The sequence below is a fragment of the Rhinatrema bivittatum genome, chromosome 4, assembly GCF_901001135.1.
Source record: "Rhinatrema bivittatum chromosome 4, aRhiBiv1.1, whole genome shotgun sequence".
Lineage (NCBI taxonomy): Eukaryota > Metazoa > Chordata > Amphibia > Gymnophiona > Rhinatrematidae > Rhinatrema > Rhinatrema bivittatum.
Window position 1 is genome coordinate 239,686,369 of NC_042618.1, and position 19,686 is coordinate 239,706,054.

Consider the following 19,686-nt stretch of genomic DNA (forward strand, 5'->3'; position numbering starts at 1 on the left):
CCGAGACGCCGTAATCCTGCGCGGAAGGGGAGGAGGCTGTCGTTGTAGCGGCGGGCTTTGTGGTTCCTGACGCGGAGCGGGCAAGGAGTTCGGCGTGCAGGGCCGGGACAGGTGGTGCGGGGCAGGACACGGGACCGGTTCTGTTCGGGACGCTGCGTTCGGCCACGCGCGGAGAGATGACTGCAGAAGAGCAGAAGGCCGAGGGGCAGCAGCCGATCGCCGTGGAGGGAGTGGATATCAGTCCGAAGAAGGATGAAGGCGTGCTGAAAGTAGGGGCCATGAGCTGGCTGGCTGGGCTGGGCTTGGGGGTTAGTGAGGTGCTGCGGGGCAGGAGGCGGACAGGGCAGAGCCCTTTTGTTGTCTGGGGAGGCGATGGCTCGACCGAGTGTGGCAAACATTACCTCCCGCTGGGCGTCCTCTCTCATAAGCTCGGTGCTTCTCTTCGTTCTCGTGGTAATGCATGGCTCCGCGTAACGAGAGCCAAAAGCATATAGTATAAATTAATAATTCGAGACGATATAAAAATGAGTTTTTGGCAACTCGTACTGAACTTGTAATGAGTGCGTATTGGGGGTTGGTGACAGAGGGCCACTTACTTTGCTTTACTGTATAGACAGCACACTGTAGGCGGTAGTGCAGTTTTACTGTCTGCCATTCCTACACGAAGGAGCTGGAGCTGCTTGCATAATACCTAGTTAAAGATTAACCAGGCACTTTAAAATATGTTGTTAAAGAAGAAATTGTGCACGGAAAGCACAGGACCACTTATTTCTTGCAAGACCCAATGCTCCTAAAATGTTTTGAGTCTACGGTTGTCTATCCTTGGATTTTCAGAACGTGCGATCTGTTTGCAAATATCAAATTTCTAGTATATGCAAACTGATTTTTGGGCATATTCAGTGGATGTATTGAAAAATCAACTGATACTTTGGCCCGTAAGATTAGTTTGGGAAGCCCTATGATCTCTTACCTCTGTCGTTTTTTTATTGTAGTATTTTATTGATATAGTACTTTTTAATCAAGCTGCAGGTGTACTGAGTACCTACTTTTGAAAGAGTTTACAACCTGGAGTGGTGAGAAGATGGGGATCAAAATGACTTGCCCAGCAAGTATGATTTCAATCCTGGTTTCCTGATTCTCAGTCCATTATTGTAGCTGTTAGGCTCCTCAGTAATATACAGGGTATTAGTATTCTAATTGTAGTTCAAAGACCTTTATTATGGCTTTATGCCACAGACTTGATTGAATCTGGGTATAATGAATGCCTAAGTATACGTCTTAAAGGAGGAAGTAGCTTTTTTTTAAAACACCTCTGCTTGCTATGATGGCTCAAAAGTGCTAAAGGTTGGGTGCCACTGACCTGTCACAATCTTTGGGGTCGAGGAAGCACCATACTACTGATAGTGGAAGTGGATCTGTTGCTTACAGTGTGGAGGAGAGAGATTGCAGGCCCAATTCCAGAGTTCTTTTCTCAGATTGATATAGCCTGTTTTGTTTTTTTTTATAAGGTATTTTGGGTTTTGTTTCAGTAAGTGATTTAAAGAAATCTTGTGTAGTAGATGAGGATTAATCTAAGCCCTCTGGGGATAGGGAAATACTTACAGTACCTGAATGTAATCCACTTTAAAGTGCTGAAAAAAGTGTGAAAAGCAGAATATAAATCCAAAAAATCTGTACTAAAATTACAACTTTTTTTTTTTTGAAAGTTGAAAAGAAATAGAGCCCTCAAGTGATGGGCTATACTGACTCCATTGCTTACAAAAAGGGACATTGTTTCTAGTGTCAAATATGTGATTTCCTGTGCTCCACAGATTCCATTATTGTGGTTTAACATAAGAGCAAGGGTAGAGATGAACCAATTAAAAATCATGGTGCTAGGTTCAAGAATACCAATCTTTTTGTTAAGATGGGCAGTGTGCCTTAGGTAAGACCTTTGTGGAGTAAAATACACTACATTGGTGATGCTGCAATCACTTTTTACAACTTAAGTGCGACAGTATTGATATTCAGATTGAAGCAACAGGGCTAGCCCATTCTGTTAGTCTGTATAATTGAATTTAACACAGACTTACAACTGTGCAAAAATGCCAGCAGTTGTATAGCATACCATGTCCTTAGAAGGTTTTTTAAAATTGTTTTCATTCTGAAGTTTTAAAACAAAATATTTTTAATGCAAAACTTAATTGCAAAAAAGCATGGGGGTAACAGTTGGTCCATCCAGTCTGCCCAGCAAGCTTCTTATGGTAGTAACTGCTGCTCAGTGCAGGTTACCCCAGATTATATTCTTTGAGGGACAAGTAGGATTAGCTATGCAAGTAGGTGATATAATCCAGTGGTGCTGGTTGAGAAGCATTTCCTCAGTTGTCTGGAAAAGGCCAGAAAGCTTTTCTGGGTGATTGTGAACTTGCCGCATAGGTCTGCTCAGTCTATTTTTAACTGAATAAACACCAGTTTTCTCAGTGTAATTCATTTTTTTCAGTAATATATATATATTTTTTTTGTGAAACCCCACTCCAGTGTGCTTGTCCTCTCATGAGTGGGGCCATAAAAGTATTTGTAAGTTCTTTGGGGCAGGAACCCTGACTAGCTCTTCTCTACCCCTTCCCCAGGGTGTGAATTATTTTGGCTGGGGGAAGAAAGATATCGTTTCTGGTCCCAGTGTAGGGATGGCTAACTTCCTCTTGGCTATCTCTAACAGAGGGGTCACTTTTCTCTTTCAATGTACCTTGTGCCCAAATACACTGGATGCACTGGGTTAGTATCTAAACTTAAACTTACTGTTGGGCCGATACAGTAAGGTGCGGTAGAAAGAGGTGCGTTAGGGCCGGGCGCACCCGCGTTTGCCGCACGCACAGTTCGGATCACATACCGCTCGATACTCTATTTAAATGGCATGCAAATGCAAGCCGCGTCCATGAAGCGCAATACAGTATCCTGGGTGCGCTGGTACCTGTCATTTCAAATGACATTTGAAATGACAGGTACCAGGAAGTGGATCCCAACTGTAACCAAAAGAGAACCTAAAATCCCCTCCTCCCGAAGCAAGGCAGGCGAAAAGCGACTCGACATGTAAAGTATTGTGAATAAGTGTAACCAAAGTAAACTTACTTTTTCTTTCTTTCAGCCCTCTCTGCCCTCCTCCGGAGGCGCGCACCGCGGCTCCCCTGCCTCCCGGGGGCAGCCGGTGGCTTCCAGCGGCCCCCGCCGGCAAAGATGGACGAACGCACGCCCGTAGTGCACGGGCGCTCAAGCCAGCGAAAGCACATGAACGGGCGTGCGAGAAGTCACGGCGTACGTTCATACGCTTTGCTGGCTTGGGAGCCCGTCAATTTGGGCACTCAAGCCAGCGAAGCGTATGAACGTACGCCGTGACGTCACGCACGCCCACCCGTTCATGTGCTTTCGCTGACTTGGGGGCCCATGCACTACAGGCGTGCATTCGACCATCTTCGCCGGCGGGGGCCGCTGGAAGCCGCTTTTGCCGTCGGCTGCCCCCGGGAGGCAGGGGAGCCGCGGTGCGCGCCTCCGGAGGAGGGCAGAGAGGGCTGAAAGAAAGAAAAAGTAAGTTTACTTTGGTTACACTTATTCACAATACTTTACATGTTGAGTCTCTTTTCACCTGCCTTGCTTCGGGAGGAGGGGATTTTAGGTTTTTAGGTTTTCTTTTGGTTAAAGTTGCTTCGGGAGGAGGGGAGAGAGGACTGGGGCTGCCCCGGAGACCGGTACCCATGGACGCGGCCAGGGCAGGTGAGCGGGGGCTGGGGGAAAGTTTGCTGCCTACCCTTACCCCTGCCTCTAACGTAGGGGTAAGGGTAGGAGCTAAATTAGCAGGTTAAACGCGTGGCAAAACTGCAGGTTTAAAAAGCGATAATCGGGGCGCGCGTTACTGTATGGGAGGGAATAGTTAATCCGATCGTTTACATCTCATAAACATGCCGCGGGCGGAAAGGGTTACCCGTTGATTTAAAGAAGCGGTAAGGATGGGTTAAAAGGGATAGTGAATCACAGGTTGGACTAACGCGGCCAAATTGTGAGTAGAAAGCGGGTTAGAAGCAGGGTAACTGTGGCCGCACTTTACTGTATTGGCCTGTGTATAAGGTAGTTGCAGATGGCACAATAAACATTTCCAGCACCATAGTATTTTCTCTCCTCAGTCTTTACCTCTGTCTATGCAGGAATCTTTGCATGGGCAAAGGATCCTACTACCTTCCTGGTTTAGGTGAGATGGAAGTACTGGTGGGGTAGGGCAGTAAAACCCCTTTATGGATGACCAAAAATCCTGTCCTTGCGTGGAGTAATCTCTTCTTTCCCCAGGGGTTGAAGATTCCAGATTGGTGTCCTTTAGCATTTTTATAGTTCTTAAAATTGTGGTTAGCTGTTCTTCTCTTTAATTTCTGTCTTTGACTTTTCTCTTGATCCATTATGGGAGAGATCCCTGGATGCAGGGTTTTTTCTTACCCTGCTCCACTGCAGGTAGGAAGGGGCAGCCAAAAATCTTCCTCCTGGATCTGTCTCTTCCCTTAACTGAAAGGAACAGTTACTCCCCACAAAGGATTACCACGCCTTCTGGAGCAGATCTTCCCTATCCCTAAGCATCCCAGACACAGGGTTTCCCATGCTCTCAATCCAAGAAAGGCCCAGGTGTCCAGTGAGGCTTTACCACAAAAAAAGTCTCAAAATCCTGAAAACAGCCTGGAGGAGTATCCCAACCACCTATGGCGTAGACTGACAGCCTGTGATTCTTGACTCTCCCACCATGGTCAGGAATCACAGGCTGGATTAGCCTGCTCCCTCTGACTGGGCACGAAAAACACAAAGGGACCGATGCAATACAATGTGCTCAGCCGAGCGCACTGTTGTATAACCGGCAGTCGGATGCGGGTTGAATAGGTGCTAATGAATCCCCTAATGTAATAAGGGGATAGCACCTATTCAGCGCACATCCCACACGGAGTGAGTCTAATAGCGCTAATCATAATCAAATGCATGTGATTGAGGCTATTACCATTCACTCCAGATGCAAAAAAAAAAATTGAGTCTAGGTTGCACATCTAGAGCTCAGTAACTAATGCCTGCCTGGAGCAGGTGTTAATTGCTGAGTACTCCTTAAACCAGTACAGAAAAGCAGGAAAAACTGCTTTTCTATACTACCTCCTACTTAATATTGTTGCAATATTAAGTAGGAGGAAAAGTGAAACTAAAGCTAAAAAATAAAGAAAAAAAACCCCCACTGGCAGTTGGGTGCAGGAAACAGACGCTCAAATGACAAACGTCTGTTTCCTGAACCCCCTGGCTGTGCGACTGTCCGGCCGATATAGTAAAAGTCGCGGGAGAGCGGGCATTTGCCTGCTCTCCCGGCGTACGCACAGGCCACTCCCCTGTGCACGTGATTCTGTATTCAAGTGAGGGCCCGCGGCAAAAAGCATGTCCCTAGCGCCTCTTTTTGGACAGGAGCAGCAGCTGTCAGCGGGTTTGACAGCAGATGCTCAATTTTGCCGTCGTCTGTTCTCAAACCCGCTGACAGCCATGGGTTTGGAAACCGGACGCCGGCAAAATTGAGCGTCCGGTTTTCAACCCGCGGGCCGATTTCAAATCTTATTTTTTATGTTTACTTTTTTTTAGCTTTCAGGACCTCCGACTTAATATTGCCATGATATTAAGTCGGAGGGTGCACAGAAAAGCAGTAAAAATTTCTCCAGGCACTTTCCTGGTGCCTGGAGAAATTAGCACCCACCTTTGGGTAGGTGCTAATTTCTGAAAGCAAAATGTGCGGCTTGGCTGCACATTTTGCTTTCTGAATTGCAAGGGAATACTTAATAGGGCCATCAACATGCATTTGCATGTTGCGGGTGCTATTAGGTTTGGGGGGGCAGGGTTTGGATGCACGTTTTGGACGTGCTATTACCCCTTACTGAATAAGGGGTAAAGCTAGCACGTCAAACGCGCATCCAATCGCGGGTAAACAGTGCGCTCCACCGGAACGCACTGTACTGTATCGGCCTGTGTGGTGTGTAGGAAAACAGATGCCAATAAACTTGGCATCTGTTTTCCTAACAGGCAGACCGCCGACGCCGATTGGGTTTGCGTTAGCAAGGAGGCGCTAGGGGCACGCAAGCAACCCTAGCGATCCCTTAATTTAAATATTAAATGGCGCCCCCCCCCCCTTGGGGGTGCATTAAGAAAGCAGGTGCTGACTGTTCAGCGCCCGCTTTCTATGCAAATCTATTGCATCGGCCCCAAAGTGCATCACTGCCTCCCGACTCTCAGGAGAGAGCTGTTTATAAAGCCTTCCAGGGGAATGGCCATTCCCGGGGCTGGAATTTGAATGGATCCTCCCTCACCCCAATCTCACTAACCTATTCTAGCTAACACTTCCCTGGGCATACTGGTGAGTGAAGAATAATTGTTACACTTGCTATTTTCTTGATTCTTTAATGTTTTGCTGTTGTGTATGGTCCATACCGTAATCCATCCCTTTAGTTTCCTCTAGTTAAACTGAAGACATGCTGTCAAATCTTTCTTTCATTGGTGCTGAAATGTTTCCTTTACTTCAGTGTTGTTTTTGTGACTTTAGTTGTATTTTCATCACAATTTAATTTCACTTCATTTTTCTTACCATGGCTGAAGTTCAGTGGCTTTAGGCATTGCCCCTGCTGCAGCTTCAAGAGGTCCTCACAAACCATTATCACGGTTTACATGTTGAGTAGGGTTAGAGCATGAGGTACTTGTATGTGGCATCTGCTCACATGTTACCCAGGACCATCAAGGTCCAGCAATTGAGGATGCAAGGCATTGCTGCCAGAGAAAAGCCCAGCCTATTAATGTCAGGATGTAAAGCATCAATTTCTAAGGAGTTGTGCCAGCTGCTGGAGGTACTTTGGTACTGAGCCTTCCCACTCACATTGTTTGGCATCTGATAGTTTCCTTGAGTTTGGGTCAGAGGGGAGAAAACACTTGGGCATTGGAGAGATGCTTCAAAACATTGGTATCCTTTTTGGTGCAAGGACCAGAGTGTAGAGACTGAAATTAATTTAGATCCATTTTCTGAGTTGCTGTGCCAATAGAATCGGTTGCCCTCCTGGAGCATAACTATACTGTGACAGCCTTGAAGGGTACAGTTAATTGTCATTGCTTCTCTGCCTCCCGCCCCCCCCCACCTCCCACTACCAGGATGACTTGTTCTTGCCTTCTTGAGTCTATTTGGTGTTGCCCTTAGGTTTTTGAGAGTTGGATAGGAGGATCAAGGTCCTTGTAGCACCTGCAACAGGTTTGGCTGCAGAATAGGCAGAACCAATCCTTGAAACGTTTGGAAAGCATCTGGACTATTTGACCTGCATATCTTTTTGAAACAGTATTGCAAGCTTCTGTCATTTCTATAAATACTCGTAACCTCCCATGGCTGCTACTTTCTGTCTTGAAGGTGAATGCTGGTTGTACTCTGACTTTTGGAGATAGTCAAGCGGTGAATTAAATAAGACTATTGTTAATCACTTCATATACTTTATGTACTTGCTTCCAAATCACTCTACTTAAGTTTGAGTGAGCTAATGAGAATGTTCTGTCTATTTGCTTGTATCAACACAGGGTCTAGATCTTACACTCAAGGCAGAAATTCACGGCCCTACATGTCTTCCAAGTCAAAACTAGGCTTGAGGTTTTGACTGAATCCATGATGTATGGCCACAGTTTCAGCTTTCAGAAGCACTTGCCAGTTGAGGAAGGAGGGCTGAAGTTCTACATGGCCCATTGTAACTTAGTAGATGAGTCATCCAAATTGTGAATGAGCTGCAAATTACATCTTTTGAAACTTCCCAAGTGTTCATTCAAAACCCCAGCAGTAGCACAATCTATTGCAACTGGAACTCTCCTCCATCTTAAAGGCCAGTGTAGTTCAACCTACCCCACAGCAGGGGAAAGTAAGGATTTTACTCGAACAGTTGTGTGTGTGTGAAGGTATACCCTTGGTCAATTTGTATGTTTTGATGACTTGCATGAACAGATGCTTACATAACCTCTACATGGTGTGAAGTTACATGACTTTCTGCAATTTTTACTGCAAAACTACTGTCAGGATTGCAGTCCTCATATATGGATGATGACATATGGACCCTAGCATGGAACTTCTACTTTAAAGCTTCTAGAAGCATTAAGAATGCCCACTGGGCATGTGTGGCCCTAACTACTCCCTTGCATTTCTCATAGGACTCTTCAGTCTCATCTTTTCCATGGAGCCTGCAGGTCTTGGTTCATCTCTTGAAACAGCTGCTGCACTGAAAATTCCTTAGTATTTGGGCAGGTCAGTCCCTAACAAGTGGGTTATGCACCTCTGCCAGCAGATGGAGATGGAGCAAAAGCTGACATGGCTATGTAGTCCCACCCCAACATCAGTTCACCAGTATCCTCTGGAAAAGCTGAACTGGACAAAACTGATTATATTGTCTCCAGCAGATGGTGGACATGCATTTCCCTTTTTGAGGACTGCCTGTTAAGTTTAAAAAAAAAAAGTTGGACAGGAGAAATCAGACAAGATCTCTGTGTAGCATTGCTTGCCTCCTGAGGTGATTACAGAGTGAGGGACCGCATGAGTACCTCTAGTTCGGCAGCCTTGACTGGTGACCTGAATTTGAATAGCAGTTGCAGTCTGAGAGGCTCGGTGGTGAAGGCTTTAGCCCTCTCCCTCTGTAGCCGGGACAGATTCCTCCACTCAGTGAAGGAGAGCTGAGATCAGATAAGTTTTTTTACTTGCAGCAAAAAGGTAAAAAGCCGAAGATCTATTTCCTCTGCATCCAGCTGTTCTGCTCATGTCTTTGGGGAGTTCTCCAGTAAACAGAGGCTGATGCCACCTTCTTAGTACAGCAGGCCCTGGGTTTGAAAAGAGCACTTCCTCCACCAGTCGTTGGTAGTGGAGTCCACCCTGAAGAAGGCCTGATGCTCCTGCACCCATGCCTCAGCTCCTCCGGGACATGAGCATAGTGAACTTGACACCATAGGGAGGAAAGTCTTCCAAGGTGCCATGCTAGTCGCCCACTTTGCAGCTTACCAACTTTACATGACCCAATATAACCGCAATCTCTGGAAGCGAGTCCAAGATTTTGCAGAGGGTCTCCCCCAGCAGCAGGAAGTGCTTGCTGCCATTGCCTCATTGGGTCTGGAAGCAGGAAAACACAAGGTGCAGTCCACCTTCGACATGTTTGAAACTGCAGCCTGCTTAGCAGCCGTAGGCATTGGTGCCAGACTGATGGCTTGGCTCAGGGCATTGGACCTCTGGCCAGAGGTCCAGGATAGGCTCGCCAACCTCCCATGTACAGGCAAGAACTTGTTCCGGGGCAAGGTCTGGGATGCAATGGCACAGCTTGAAGAACCATCATGACACCCTCTAGCAGCTGTCTGCTAGTCCCTCAGAAGGACCCTCTTCAGCCAGGAAATCCTCCAGGCCAGGCTCTCACAAGCCCTTCTACCAAGAGCAAAAGTATTATCCTCCAGCCACTTGGCATCGCACGCCCCAGACCAGTTCTAGGGGTTGTCCCCACCAACAGCGGACTGCCCTGGCCACAGGCTTTTGACTGGCGGCAAAGGAACACAAGTCAGCTGGCAGTTTCCCTGGCACTCTATCCCCTAGTCGGCGGCAGGCTTCTCGGCTTTGCCCAGTGCTCGGAAGGGATCATGTCAGACCATTGTGTCCCTTCCATCATACACCAGGGATACAGTCTGCATTTCAGCCAGCTCCCAGAGACCTCTTCCCCCCCATGTCCATCGCGAGGTTCATCTGCCCATTTGGTTGCTCTTCAAACAGAACTCTCTGCCCTCCTTGCATTGGGTGCAGTGGAACAAGTCCCTTGCAGGGCCAAGCATTCTACTCGAGGTATTTCCTCATCCCAAAAAGGAATGGCAGCCTGCACCCTATCCTCTACCTCAGGGCACTGAACAAGTTTCTCGTAAGAAATTCAAGATGGTCTCCCCTGGGCGCATTGATTTCCCCCCCCCCCCCCCCACAAAAGAAGAGACTGGCTCTGCTCCCTCTATCTGAAGGAGGCATACACATGCCTCCTTCAGATAGAGGGAGCCCAAAGGGCAGCCACAGTGCTGCCCTTTGGGCTGGCATCAGCCCCCCATGTCTTCACCAAATACTTGGTGGCAGCGGCTACCTACCTCAGGCCCTGCTCGGTCCATGTTCCCATACCTGGACAACTGGCTGGTCAGGAGCAACTCCCACTCCAAAGCCTTGCAAGCTCTGGCCCTGACTGTTCAGACCCTGCAGACTTTGGGATTTGTGATCAAATTCTGCATGTCTCATCTCTGCCTGTCCATGCAGCTGGAGTTCATAGGTGATAGGTTGGACACAGTGCAAGTGAGAGCTTTCTTGTCCACTGATCAGGCGGTTGCTCTCTCCTCGCTGGCCACCCTCATCCACAGCAGCGGAAGGGTGTCTGCCTGCCTCCTACTCCACCTGCTGGGCCACATGGCTGCCTCTGTCCATTTGACTTCCTTGGCCTGACTCCACATGCGGACCCCTCAGTGGGCCCTGTGTTCTCAGTGGCAGCAAGCATCCCAGGATCTAGAGGCTCTGACAGTCATGGACTCTCTCCAGTTATCCTTGGCCTGGTGGGAAGCCCTTCCCAGTCTAGAATGTGGACTTCCCTTCCAGCCCACACTGCCCCAGGTGACCTCACAACCAATGCTTCTCCTCAGGGGTGGGGAGCCTATGCCAACGGTCTGCACACTTGAGGCCCTTGGACCACCACTGGAGCATGCTGCCAGATAAACTTTCTGGAGCTTCGAATGATACGGTTCGCCCTGTGGGCATTTCGGTATCGGTTGTTCAAGGAAGTCCTTATCAGGACAGACAACAGGTTGCAATGTTGTACATCAAGCAGGGCGTCACGGGCTCGTTCCTACTCTGCCAGGAGGCAGTACAGGTGTGGAACTGGGCCCTCTCCCAAAGGATGTACCTGCGGCGACCTACCTGCCAGGTCACCTCAACACACTGGCAGATCGTCTCAGCCAGTCCTTCCAGCCACACGAGTGGTCCCTCAACCCTGCAGTAGCAGCCAAATTATTCTGCTGCTGGAGTATGCTGGATATGGACCTGTTTGCCTCCCACCTCTCTCACAGGGTGAGAGTTCTGCTCCCTAGTAGTGAGGAACAGCCATCTGGCCTGCAATGCCTTCTCCCTTCATTGGGGGCAAGGCCTCCTGTATGTGTACCCACCTCTCCCGTTCCTCGCGAAGACCCTGTCAAAACTTCAGGAGGACGAGGGACCATGATTCTTGTGGCACCCTCCTGGCCTCAGGTTTGGTTTCCACTCCTACAGGACCTGTCTGTGCGTGTGCCCAATGTTATAACGCAGAACCAGGGCACCCTGCACCACCCGAATCTCCAGACACTAGCCCTCATGGCTTGGATGTTGAACGCCTGATCCTCTAGCCATTAAAGCTCTCGGACTGTATTTCTCTGGTCCTGATTGAGTCCCTGAAACCATCGAATAGGAAGTCATATACATCCAAATGGAAACATTTTTTCATCTGGTACAGAGGGCATGCCTACCTTTTTATCTAAACCTCACAGGAATAAAAGGGGGGGAAAAGCACTTCACTCATTAAATTGTAAGAGGGCGTTGGCCTGTTACACAAAAGAACTTAAGCATTTAGATGTACATCTCAATTTGTCTCCTTTAACCCTAACGATCTAGGAAAAGCAGTAGCAAAGAGAACATTATCAAATTGGATAACTCAATGTATTCAGTTCTGTTGTGCATCACATTCTCTCACACACTGCCAAATGCTAATGCCTACCTATATAATGTTCTAATTCAGGACACTTGTAAAGCGGCAACGTGGTCGATTCCTATTTTCACATCCCATACTGTCTTCGACAGTGCACTGACATCAGCAGTGTTGCATCACATACAAAGAAATTAGGGGCCCTCCACAGGAGGCTCTGGTTGCCTTTTGTGAATAATTAGCAATTGTTGGCATATGCAACTCTTAGCTTGGGACTCCCAGACAGCATGGCTAAATAAGCCTGCTTATTGATTGGGGAAAAAAGCAAGTTTGCTTATAAGCGGTGTCTTCCATAGATGGATGACTTAGCCATGCAAATCCACCCTCTGCAACAGGAAACTTACCTGAAGTAACTGCAGAGCACAGACTATCCAAAGCTCTGCGAGCTTAGAAACAGCTCCGCCCTGACGACTGGCTAATGTCACCCAGACAACATGGCTAAATCATCCTATCTACAGTAAGCAAACTTGCTTTTATATTCAACTCTTTAGATATACTATTTAATGCATTAAGGTTAACTTATTTTATATATGTCCATGATATACAGTTGCATGTCCCTTTTGATGCCAAAACTCTCCTGACCTTTTCAAAAAAGTGCATGCCGGATGAGAAATTCCCTAGCATATGTTGAATGTACTGAAAACTAAGTTGCTATAAGCAAGACTCCTATAAATTTGGCTTTGGTTGGATTTGAAGGTGTTTCTTTACTTATGAGGTGAGACACTTGGGAGTTCTTTTACATTCACAATTGACTCTGTGCCCCCATGTTTGTCATTTGGCTAAGACAGCCTTTTATAAATTAAAGATGTTAAAATCATTGAAACTTTTGCCATCTGAAATGTTTCAAACCATGGGTCTGTTTTTAGGACATCTTGATTACTGTAGTACCCTCTGAATAGGTCTCTGAAAATTTTATGTATTTCAGTTAATACAACCTGCTGCTTGATTACTCGAGGGGTTAGCACAGCAGGTCATATAAAACCTGTTGCAGGAGCTCTATTGGCTCCATATTGGATATAGATCTAGATTCAAATTGCTAGTAAGAACAAAAATGATTAAATGCTGACTATATTGTTTTTCAAAATAAAATCCAATAGTACACTCCTGCTTTGCATTAGGCCAAAGGTTGCTTTCTCTACCTGCCAATTGATTCACTGCAAAACGACTTTTTTCTTATGTCACCAGTTTTGTGGCATGCATTACCAACTTAGCATAGGAAGGAGTGTGATTTTAAAGGTGTTGAGAAAAGCAGGTTAAGACTATTATTTTTAAAGAGGCATTTGTGTGGCTGATTTTTGTTGTATTTGTTTTATGAATATTACTGTTAGACTTTAATGTCCTTATGATCAGTTTATATTTAATCCATATTATTTGTTTGGAAGATGTAGAATACATGTTCAGTGTTCTTGACTGGATATTACCACCATCTATAGACATGCAATTAGTGGCTCCTGATACTTCATCTGTGACAAGATGTCGATTCATATTTGCTCAAATGCTGGCAGGTTCTGGAGTATATTCTTAAACAATACTTGCTTCATGGCTAGATATGCTTTCAGTCAAGGCTATGGCTTAGCAGTTCTGATGGGATACCAGCTGAATTGTAAAGCGCAAACAGATCTCTGATAGGACAAATGATGGCAGTTTCTCCCTGTATAGATCTTGGGCATTGAGATAGGCCAGTCACATTGCTTGAATCTCCATTTTGTGTTCAGGTTGCAGGCCCTGCTTCAGTTGCACACATCTTCCAGGGTAACTGATTTATGCCCTACAGTAACTGCATCTATGTGGCATGATGCAAGTCTTTCCTGCCTGGACAGTTGGTTGCTCAAGGAGGTGCTGAAATTGAGCAAATCTAGGTGCTAGTATTACTAGACTTCATTAATTTCTCTAAATCTAACCTGAGGCTGTTGCTTCAATAGGATTTATAAATCCTAGATTAGATATGGATTGGGCAAAAGAAGTCCTTTTATGTAAGAGGACTAATACTTATTTGCTATCAACGGCTGTGAGGATAGTCCCCTTGCGCAGGCAGGGGACATGTTGTGTTGGCTGTGGAGCCAACTGTACATGGTTCTCCTAGGACACATCTTCATTCAGGCCAGTAGACCCTAAAACGTTGGATTTCAGCCACCCAGCATCTCTGGGGACTGTCCTGATGGCTGATTCATCCTAGATTCTTAGTCTAAAACGTGTCCTGATAGGACTGTCCGGGGGGGGGGGGGGGGCCTGGCCCTTTGTATTCTACCATGGTAGCCCACCCCAACACTAACTTCAGCATACCAGGGCCCTGCTGCAGTTGATTTGCCCTGGGCCCAAAGTCCTCCTAAGGCCAGGCTTGCTGACTATGGATGTGTCCAACTTAGGTGGTGGAGCTTATAGAGGTGCTCTCTTCCCAAGGTCTTGGGTGTGCTTGGGAATTTTGAGAGAAAAGAAGTTCCCAGTAATCGGGGATTCCCCAGTGGACAGCGGATGTCAGTCTTCACAAAACCCTCACATCCCCTTGGTGTTGGTTTCTCCAAGTCTTAGTTATATCATAGACTGAAGGTCCCTGGCAAGATGCAGGGGAGTTGCACATGCCCAATGGGCATTCTAGAAGCTTTTAAGTCTGTTCTATGTGAGGACTGTTCTGTCCATCAGAGAACCCCTGTTACTGATAAGTATCTTTAATGTTTATTTGGTAACTAGAACTTAAGCCCATCCAAGAACAGGACAATCTAGCCTCTTGCTGTCCCTTTTTCCTCTTCTCACCTACAGTTTCCTGTCACCTTCCTCCTCTTCCTTCCCCATACCTGGTGGCTGTCTCTGTTCCTTCTACTGGCAACCCAGTCTCTCCTGTGCCACTGTTGATCCCTTTGAGGTGGGGTCCCCGCCATGCTGCTGTCCTTACTGCTGGCATAGGTGGGGGCTTGCTGGCACTGCAGCCTCTCCTAGGACTGCTGTCAATAAGCAACTCAAGGGTAGGACATGTTTCATGGGGCAGAGGAGCTCATTTGCCAATCTCGGTGACTCATGATGGGAAACGTTTCAAAGGCCAGAGAAAAGATGCTCACTTACATACCAGTGATATGGGAGCAAGACAATTTCTTCTTTATTATACTTTGTTTTTAACAGAGAAAATAGGGATTGTGCCATGTGCAAAAATGTGGACTCCTTTCAGTTAATAGTTTGAAATGCCACTTTCGACAGAAATGACAGCTTCCAAATGTTTTTTAGCCAGCTAAGTCTTTCTATCTTGCTTTTGGAATTTTTTCCCCATTCTTCTTTGCAGATCTCTAAGCTCAAATTCTTAGGACTCCTTGCATGCGTTACATGTGAGATCTCTCCACAGATATTCTAGTTTGAACTGTGCAGTTCATTGCAAAATCTTCAACTTCCTGTAAATACTTCATGGTTGATTGTAAGGTATGTTTCAGATCATTGCTGAAATATCCAAGTTATTTTCAGTTTCTTCATTGATCATGGGAGGAGCTAGCTGACTTCTGCCTTCCTCTGCTCCCATTATCCATCTGGGGAGCCTACCTCTAACTTCTGCTCTTTGCCACTGGGCTCTACAGCTTATCCTACATCTTTGAGACTGGGACAGTGTAATGTCATTGCATGTGGGGGATACTGGAGCAGCACAAGCCTCTATGTAAACGCACAGGAGCGCAACAAGTAGATTTCCCCTTCATGCCCAATTGAGTATGGCTGTTCTCCATGTCCCAGTGAGCAGTATCTGGAAAAGGTTAGTGTAACTGTACAGCACTTTGCTTAAGTCTCCTTTGGTTTATTGTCTTAAGACACTCCTTTTGATAAGTGCGGCTCTCTGCCTGTGAACATTCTCCCAGGACAAGCAGGATGGTAGTCCTCACAGGGACTGTCCAGTGACGTCACCCACATATCACAGAACTTTTCTGTCAAAGTTTCTAGAACTTTTGACTGGTACACCAAGCATGCCATAATCCCTGTAGCCACAGGGATCTCCTTTTTTTCTGTGCTGCAGTTTGCCTCGCGGTTAGGAGCTCTGAATTCTCTCATACAATTTTCCTCACGGAAAAAACTTAAAGATTATTTTATTAAAAAGTTCCCTCATAGGGTTCTCCCATCACAATCGGTGAATAAAGTTTACTGTCCCCAGTCTGTTCCTGCCCCTACCTTTTTCGGTGTCCGCAGGCCATCAACTGTTTTTGGGCCTAAACCTCTGCCATGGCAACAGGTTTCCAAAAATATCTGGAATGCCCCCATACCATGTCTATTACTGACCCACATGTCTGTGTGCTGTGCCTTGGCTCATCACACATTTCTCAGTGCCCAAGTTGTGCCCAGATGACTCCGAAGGGTAGGTGGGCTCGCCTCGACAAGATGGGGAGACCCTGTTTAAATTCAAGCTGACTCCATTGACATCCACCCAATCATCACCGGCAGGAGCATCGAAGAAATTAGTCATCAAACCTCGCTGGGAGCACCAGGGCAGCGATGAGTCTCACAGACTCAGTCTAAGGCATCTTTATCTTCCTTGGTGCTGGAGAGACCAGACTGAGCACAGAGGGAAGCACAAACTTCGAGCTGCTTGTGAAGAGGACACGGGTAGAGGAGCCTTTAACACCCTCTACCCGAAAAACCAAGGCGATTCCCCCACAAAAATCTGCTGGGTACAGAGCCCCCTGTGGAGGTGCCAATATTGCCTAGCCTGCCTCCCCCTGTAGCTGCAATATCTACACCAGCTTTCAGGGAGGAACTGGACGGTTTCATCTGCCAGGCAGTGCTCGATGCTCTCAGACTTATAGCCATCGATGCTAGCCCTCACACAGACACAGGAGCCATAGATATTTACACCATTGCTAACCAGATTGGATGCACTCATCGGTGCCCTTTTGACACAGCCCGGGCCACCGATGCCAAAGCAACCCACAAAGTCTCTGAAAGTTCCCATTCTGGGATCCTCAGAGGACAAAAGCACAGACTCCAGTCCCCTTTCAACACAGATTCCACCGATGCCTGGTCCATCAGGGCTCTTGGGTCTGAGATGCCCACGTTTCCCTTCGGTGCCACCGAAACCCACACCAGTGCCACCGCATCTTCCATCAAGGCCATTGAAGGATCCATCTGTGCCAACATGTCCAGCAGTACCAACCTTCTTCCCTCCCTCAGGATCTAGACTAGAGACCTTTTCTGACACATGGGAAGATGTTGACATCAACACATCCACAGAGGACATCTTATCAGAACAGTCTCCTCCGGAAGAAAGGAGAAAATCTCTCCTCTGCTAATTTTGTAAGGGAGATGTTAGACAATCCCCTTTGACCTGATTATAGAGGAGGACACATGCCACAAAACATTGGAAGTTCTCCAATTTGTTGATGCTCCGAAAAGTTATGGCTATCCCTGTCCACAAAGTGCTAGTGGATTTCCAGCATTGTCTTTGGGAGCATTCTTGTACTGTCCAGCCAGTGAATAAGAGGACAGATGCAGCTTATCTGGTCCAACATATTCCTGGATTCCAAAAGCCACAATTACCCCATTAATCAGTGGTTGAGTCTGCACAGAAGAAGGCCAGAAGACTTGTGACCTCACTCTTCAGCACCTCCTGGCAAAGACCAAAAATTCCTTGATATTTTGGGTCGCAAGATGTTTCAGGGCTCTATGCTAGTGTAACACATAGCTGCATACCAACTTTACATGACACAGCATCAAAGGAATCTCTGGAAGCAGGTTCAGGGAATAGCAGACTCTACCCCAACAACAGCTGGGAAACATGAGGTTCATACTGCTTACGACTCCTTTGAAACAGCTTCTTGCTTGTCGGCAACGGGAGTCAGTGCCAGGTGGTCAGCCTGGCTGAAAAGCATTTGACTTGAGACCTGAAGTCCAAGACAAACTTGCCGATTTGACATGTACCGGTGAAAACCTGTTTGGAGACAAGATACAAGACGCAGTGGCTCAACTAAGACCACAATGAGACCCTGCATTTATCTACAGTTACTACAGAGGCCCCTTCCTCTGCAAGGAGATCCACCAGAAGGGACCCTAAAAAATTTTTTATCACCCACACAGATACTACCCACCTACATCTCATGTGAGGCCAACCAGGCCATCTCAGAGAGAACATCCTCTACAGCCTAAGACATCCAAGCCTCAGCCACCACTGCAAATGGGCCAAGCCTCTGGATTTTGAGATCTATCCAGAGAACAGCAGCCACTCCACAAATCCAGATTAGGATTTGCCAGTAGGTCAAATTCACCACTTCATAACCAACTGGCTCATTACCACAGACCAATGGATTATATCCATCATAACTCAGGGATACTATCTAAACTTCTCATGGTACCACCGGACTCACCACCCAATCCTCTGTGGATGCAAAAAGATCACACGTCTTCTAGAGTCAGAACTGGACACCAGGACTGTGGAACCTGTTCCCCAGGCACAGCAGGGCAGAGGGTTCTACTCCTATTTTCTCATTCCAAAGAAATCAGGTGACCTCTGCCCCATCTTAGACCTCAAATCTCAACATTTCTATAAAGAAAAATTCAGGATGCTGTTCCTCGGCAGCATGCTCCCCCTTCTACAAAAAGGAGATTGGCTCTGTTCTCTGGATCTTCAAGACACTTATGCTCACATTCCAATATTACCACATCACCGCAAGTACCTGCGTTTCCTAGTGGGACATCAACACTTTCAGTACTCCATCTCACCTCCTGATTTTCATCGGAGCAGATTTGGACACCACAGTAGCAAAGGCCTTCCTGCCCAACAGCCGCACAGACATTTTTCAAGCTAGCTACGTTTCTGCGCACTAAACACACAGCTTCAGCCCATCAATTCCTAATGTTGCTGGGCCAGCCAAATGGCTTCCACGGTCCAAGTCACTCCTATGGCCAGATTGGCCATGAGAATAACTGATTGGACTTAGAAATCTCAGTGGCTCCAAGCCACTCAACCTGTCAACCCAGATTTATGTAACCCACCAGCTACGTCAATCACTTCTCTGGTGAACAAACAAAGCCAACTTGCTAACAGGTCTACGCTTCCAGCAACCAGTTACACAAGTGACCTTAACCATGGATGCCTCCAACTTGGGTTGGGGAGCTCATGTGAACAATCTTCAAACTCTAGGTACTTGGATGAAACTCAAAGCAACATTTCAGATCAACTTCCTAGAGCTTCAAGCTATACATTATGCCCTACATGCATTCAAGGACTGCCTTTCACACAAGACTGTTCTCATATAAACAGACAACACAGTTGCAATGTGGTACTTGAACAAGCAGCGTGGCACAGGCTCTTATCTCCTCTGCTAAGAAGCCATGCAGATCTGGGCCTGGGCCCTTGCACACTCCATGTATCTCAAGGCCACTTATCTGGCAGGCATACAGAATGTAGTAGCAGATCGCCTCAGCCGATAGTTCCATCCCCACGAGTGGTCTCTGGATCCTGTGGTAACGACCAGAATCTTCCAACGCTGGGGTCAACCAACAATAGACCTCTTTTCATCCGAACTGAATCACAAAGTGTACAGATTCTGCTCCCTGCACAGGCAACAAAACAAGTTAACCATGGACACCTTTGCTCACCCCTGGAGCACAGGCCTCCTATACGCGTATCCCCAGATATCGCTCATAGCCAAAACTCTAGTGAAGCTACAACAGGACAAAGGGTCAATAATACTCATAGCCCTGTATTGGCCTCGACAAGTAGGTTTCCCGTACTTCGCGACCTCTCAATCAGAGAACCCATTCGCCTGGGCACAGCACCCACTCTCATAACTCAGAATCAAGGCATATTATGCCATCCGAACCTTCAGCCCCTATCCCTCACAGCCTGGATGTTGAAAGTTTGATCCTGCAACCACTCAACCTTTCAACTGATGTCTCAAGTGCTTGTAGCCTCACGAAAGCCTTCCACAAGGCAATAGTGATCCTA

At 46.9% G+C, this 19,686-nt stretch overlaps 1 protein-coding gene across 1 annotated transcript in view; it reads left to right on the top strand.

The window, feature by feature from the left end:
• The first annotated feature begins 8 nt into the window (after nt 1-8).
• The window catches only part of FKBP4 (FKBP prolyl isomerase 4), a 193,068-nt gene continuing 173,390 nt past the window's right edge, over nt 9-19,686 (top strand). Inside the window, exon 1 of the mRNA XM_029599954.1 lies at nt 9-269. Coding sequence (XP_029455814.1) covers nt 177-269 — 93 coding nt within the window. The 5' untranslated portion in view covers nt 9-176. The remainder of the gene's footprint in view (nt 270-19,686) is intronic.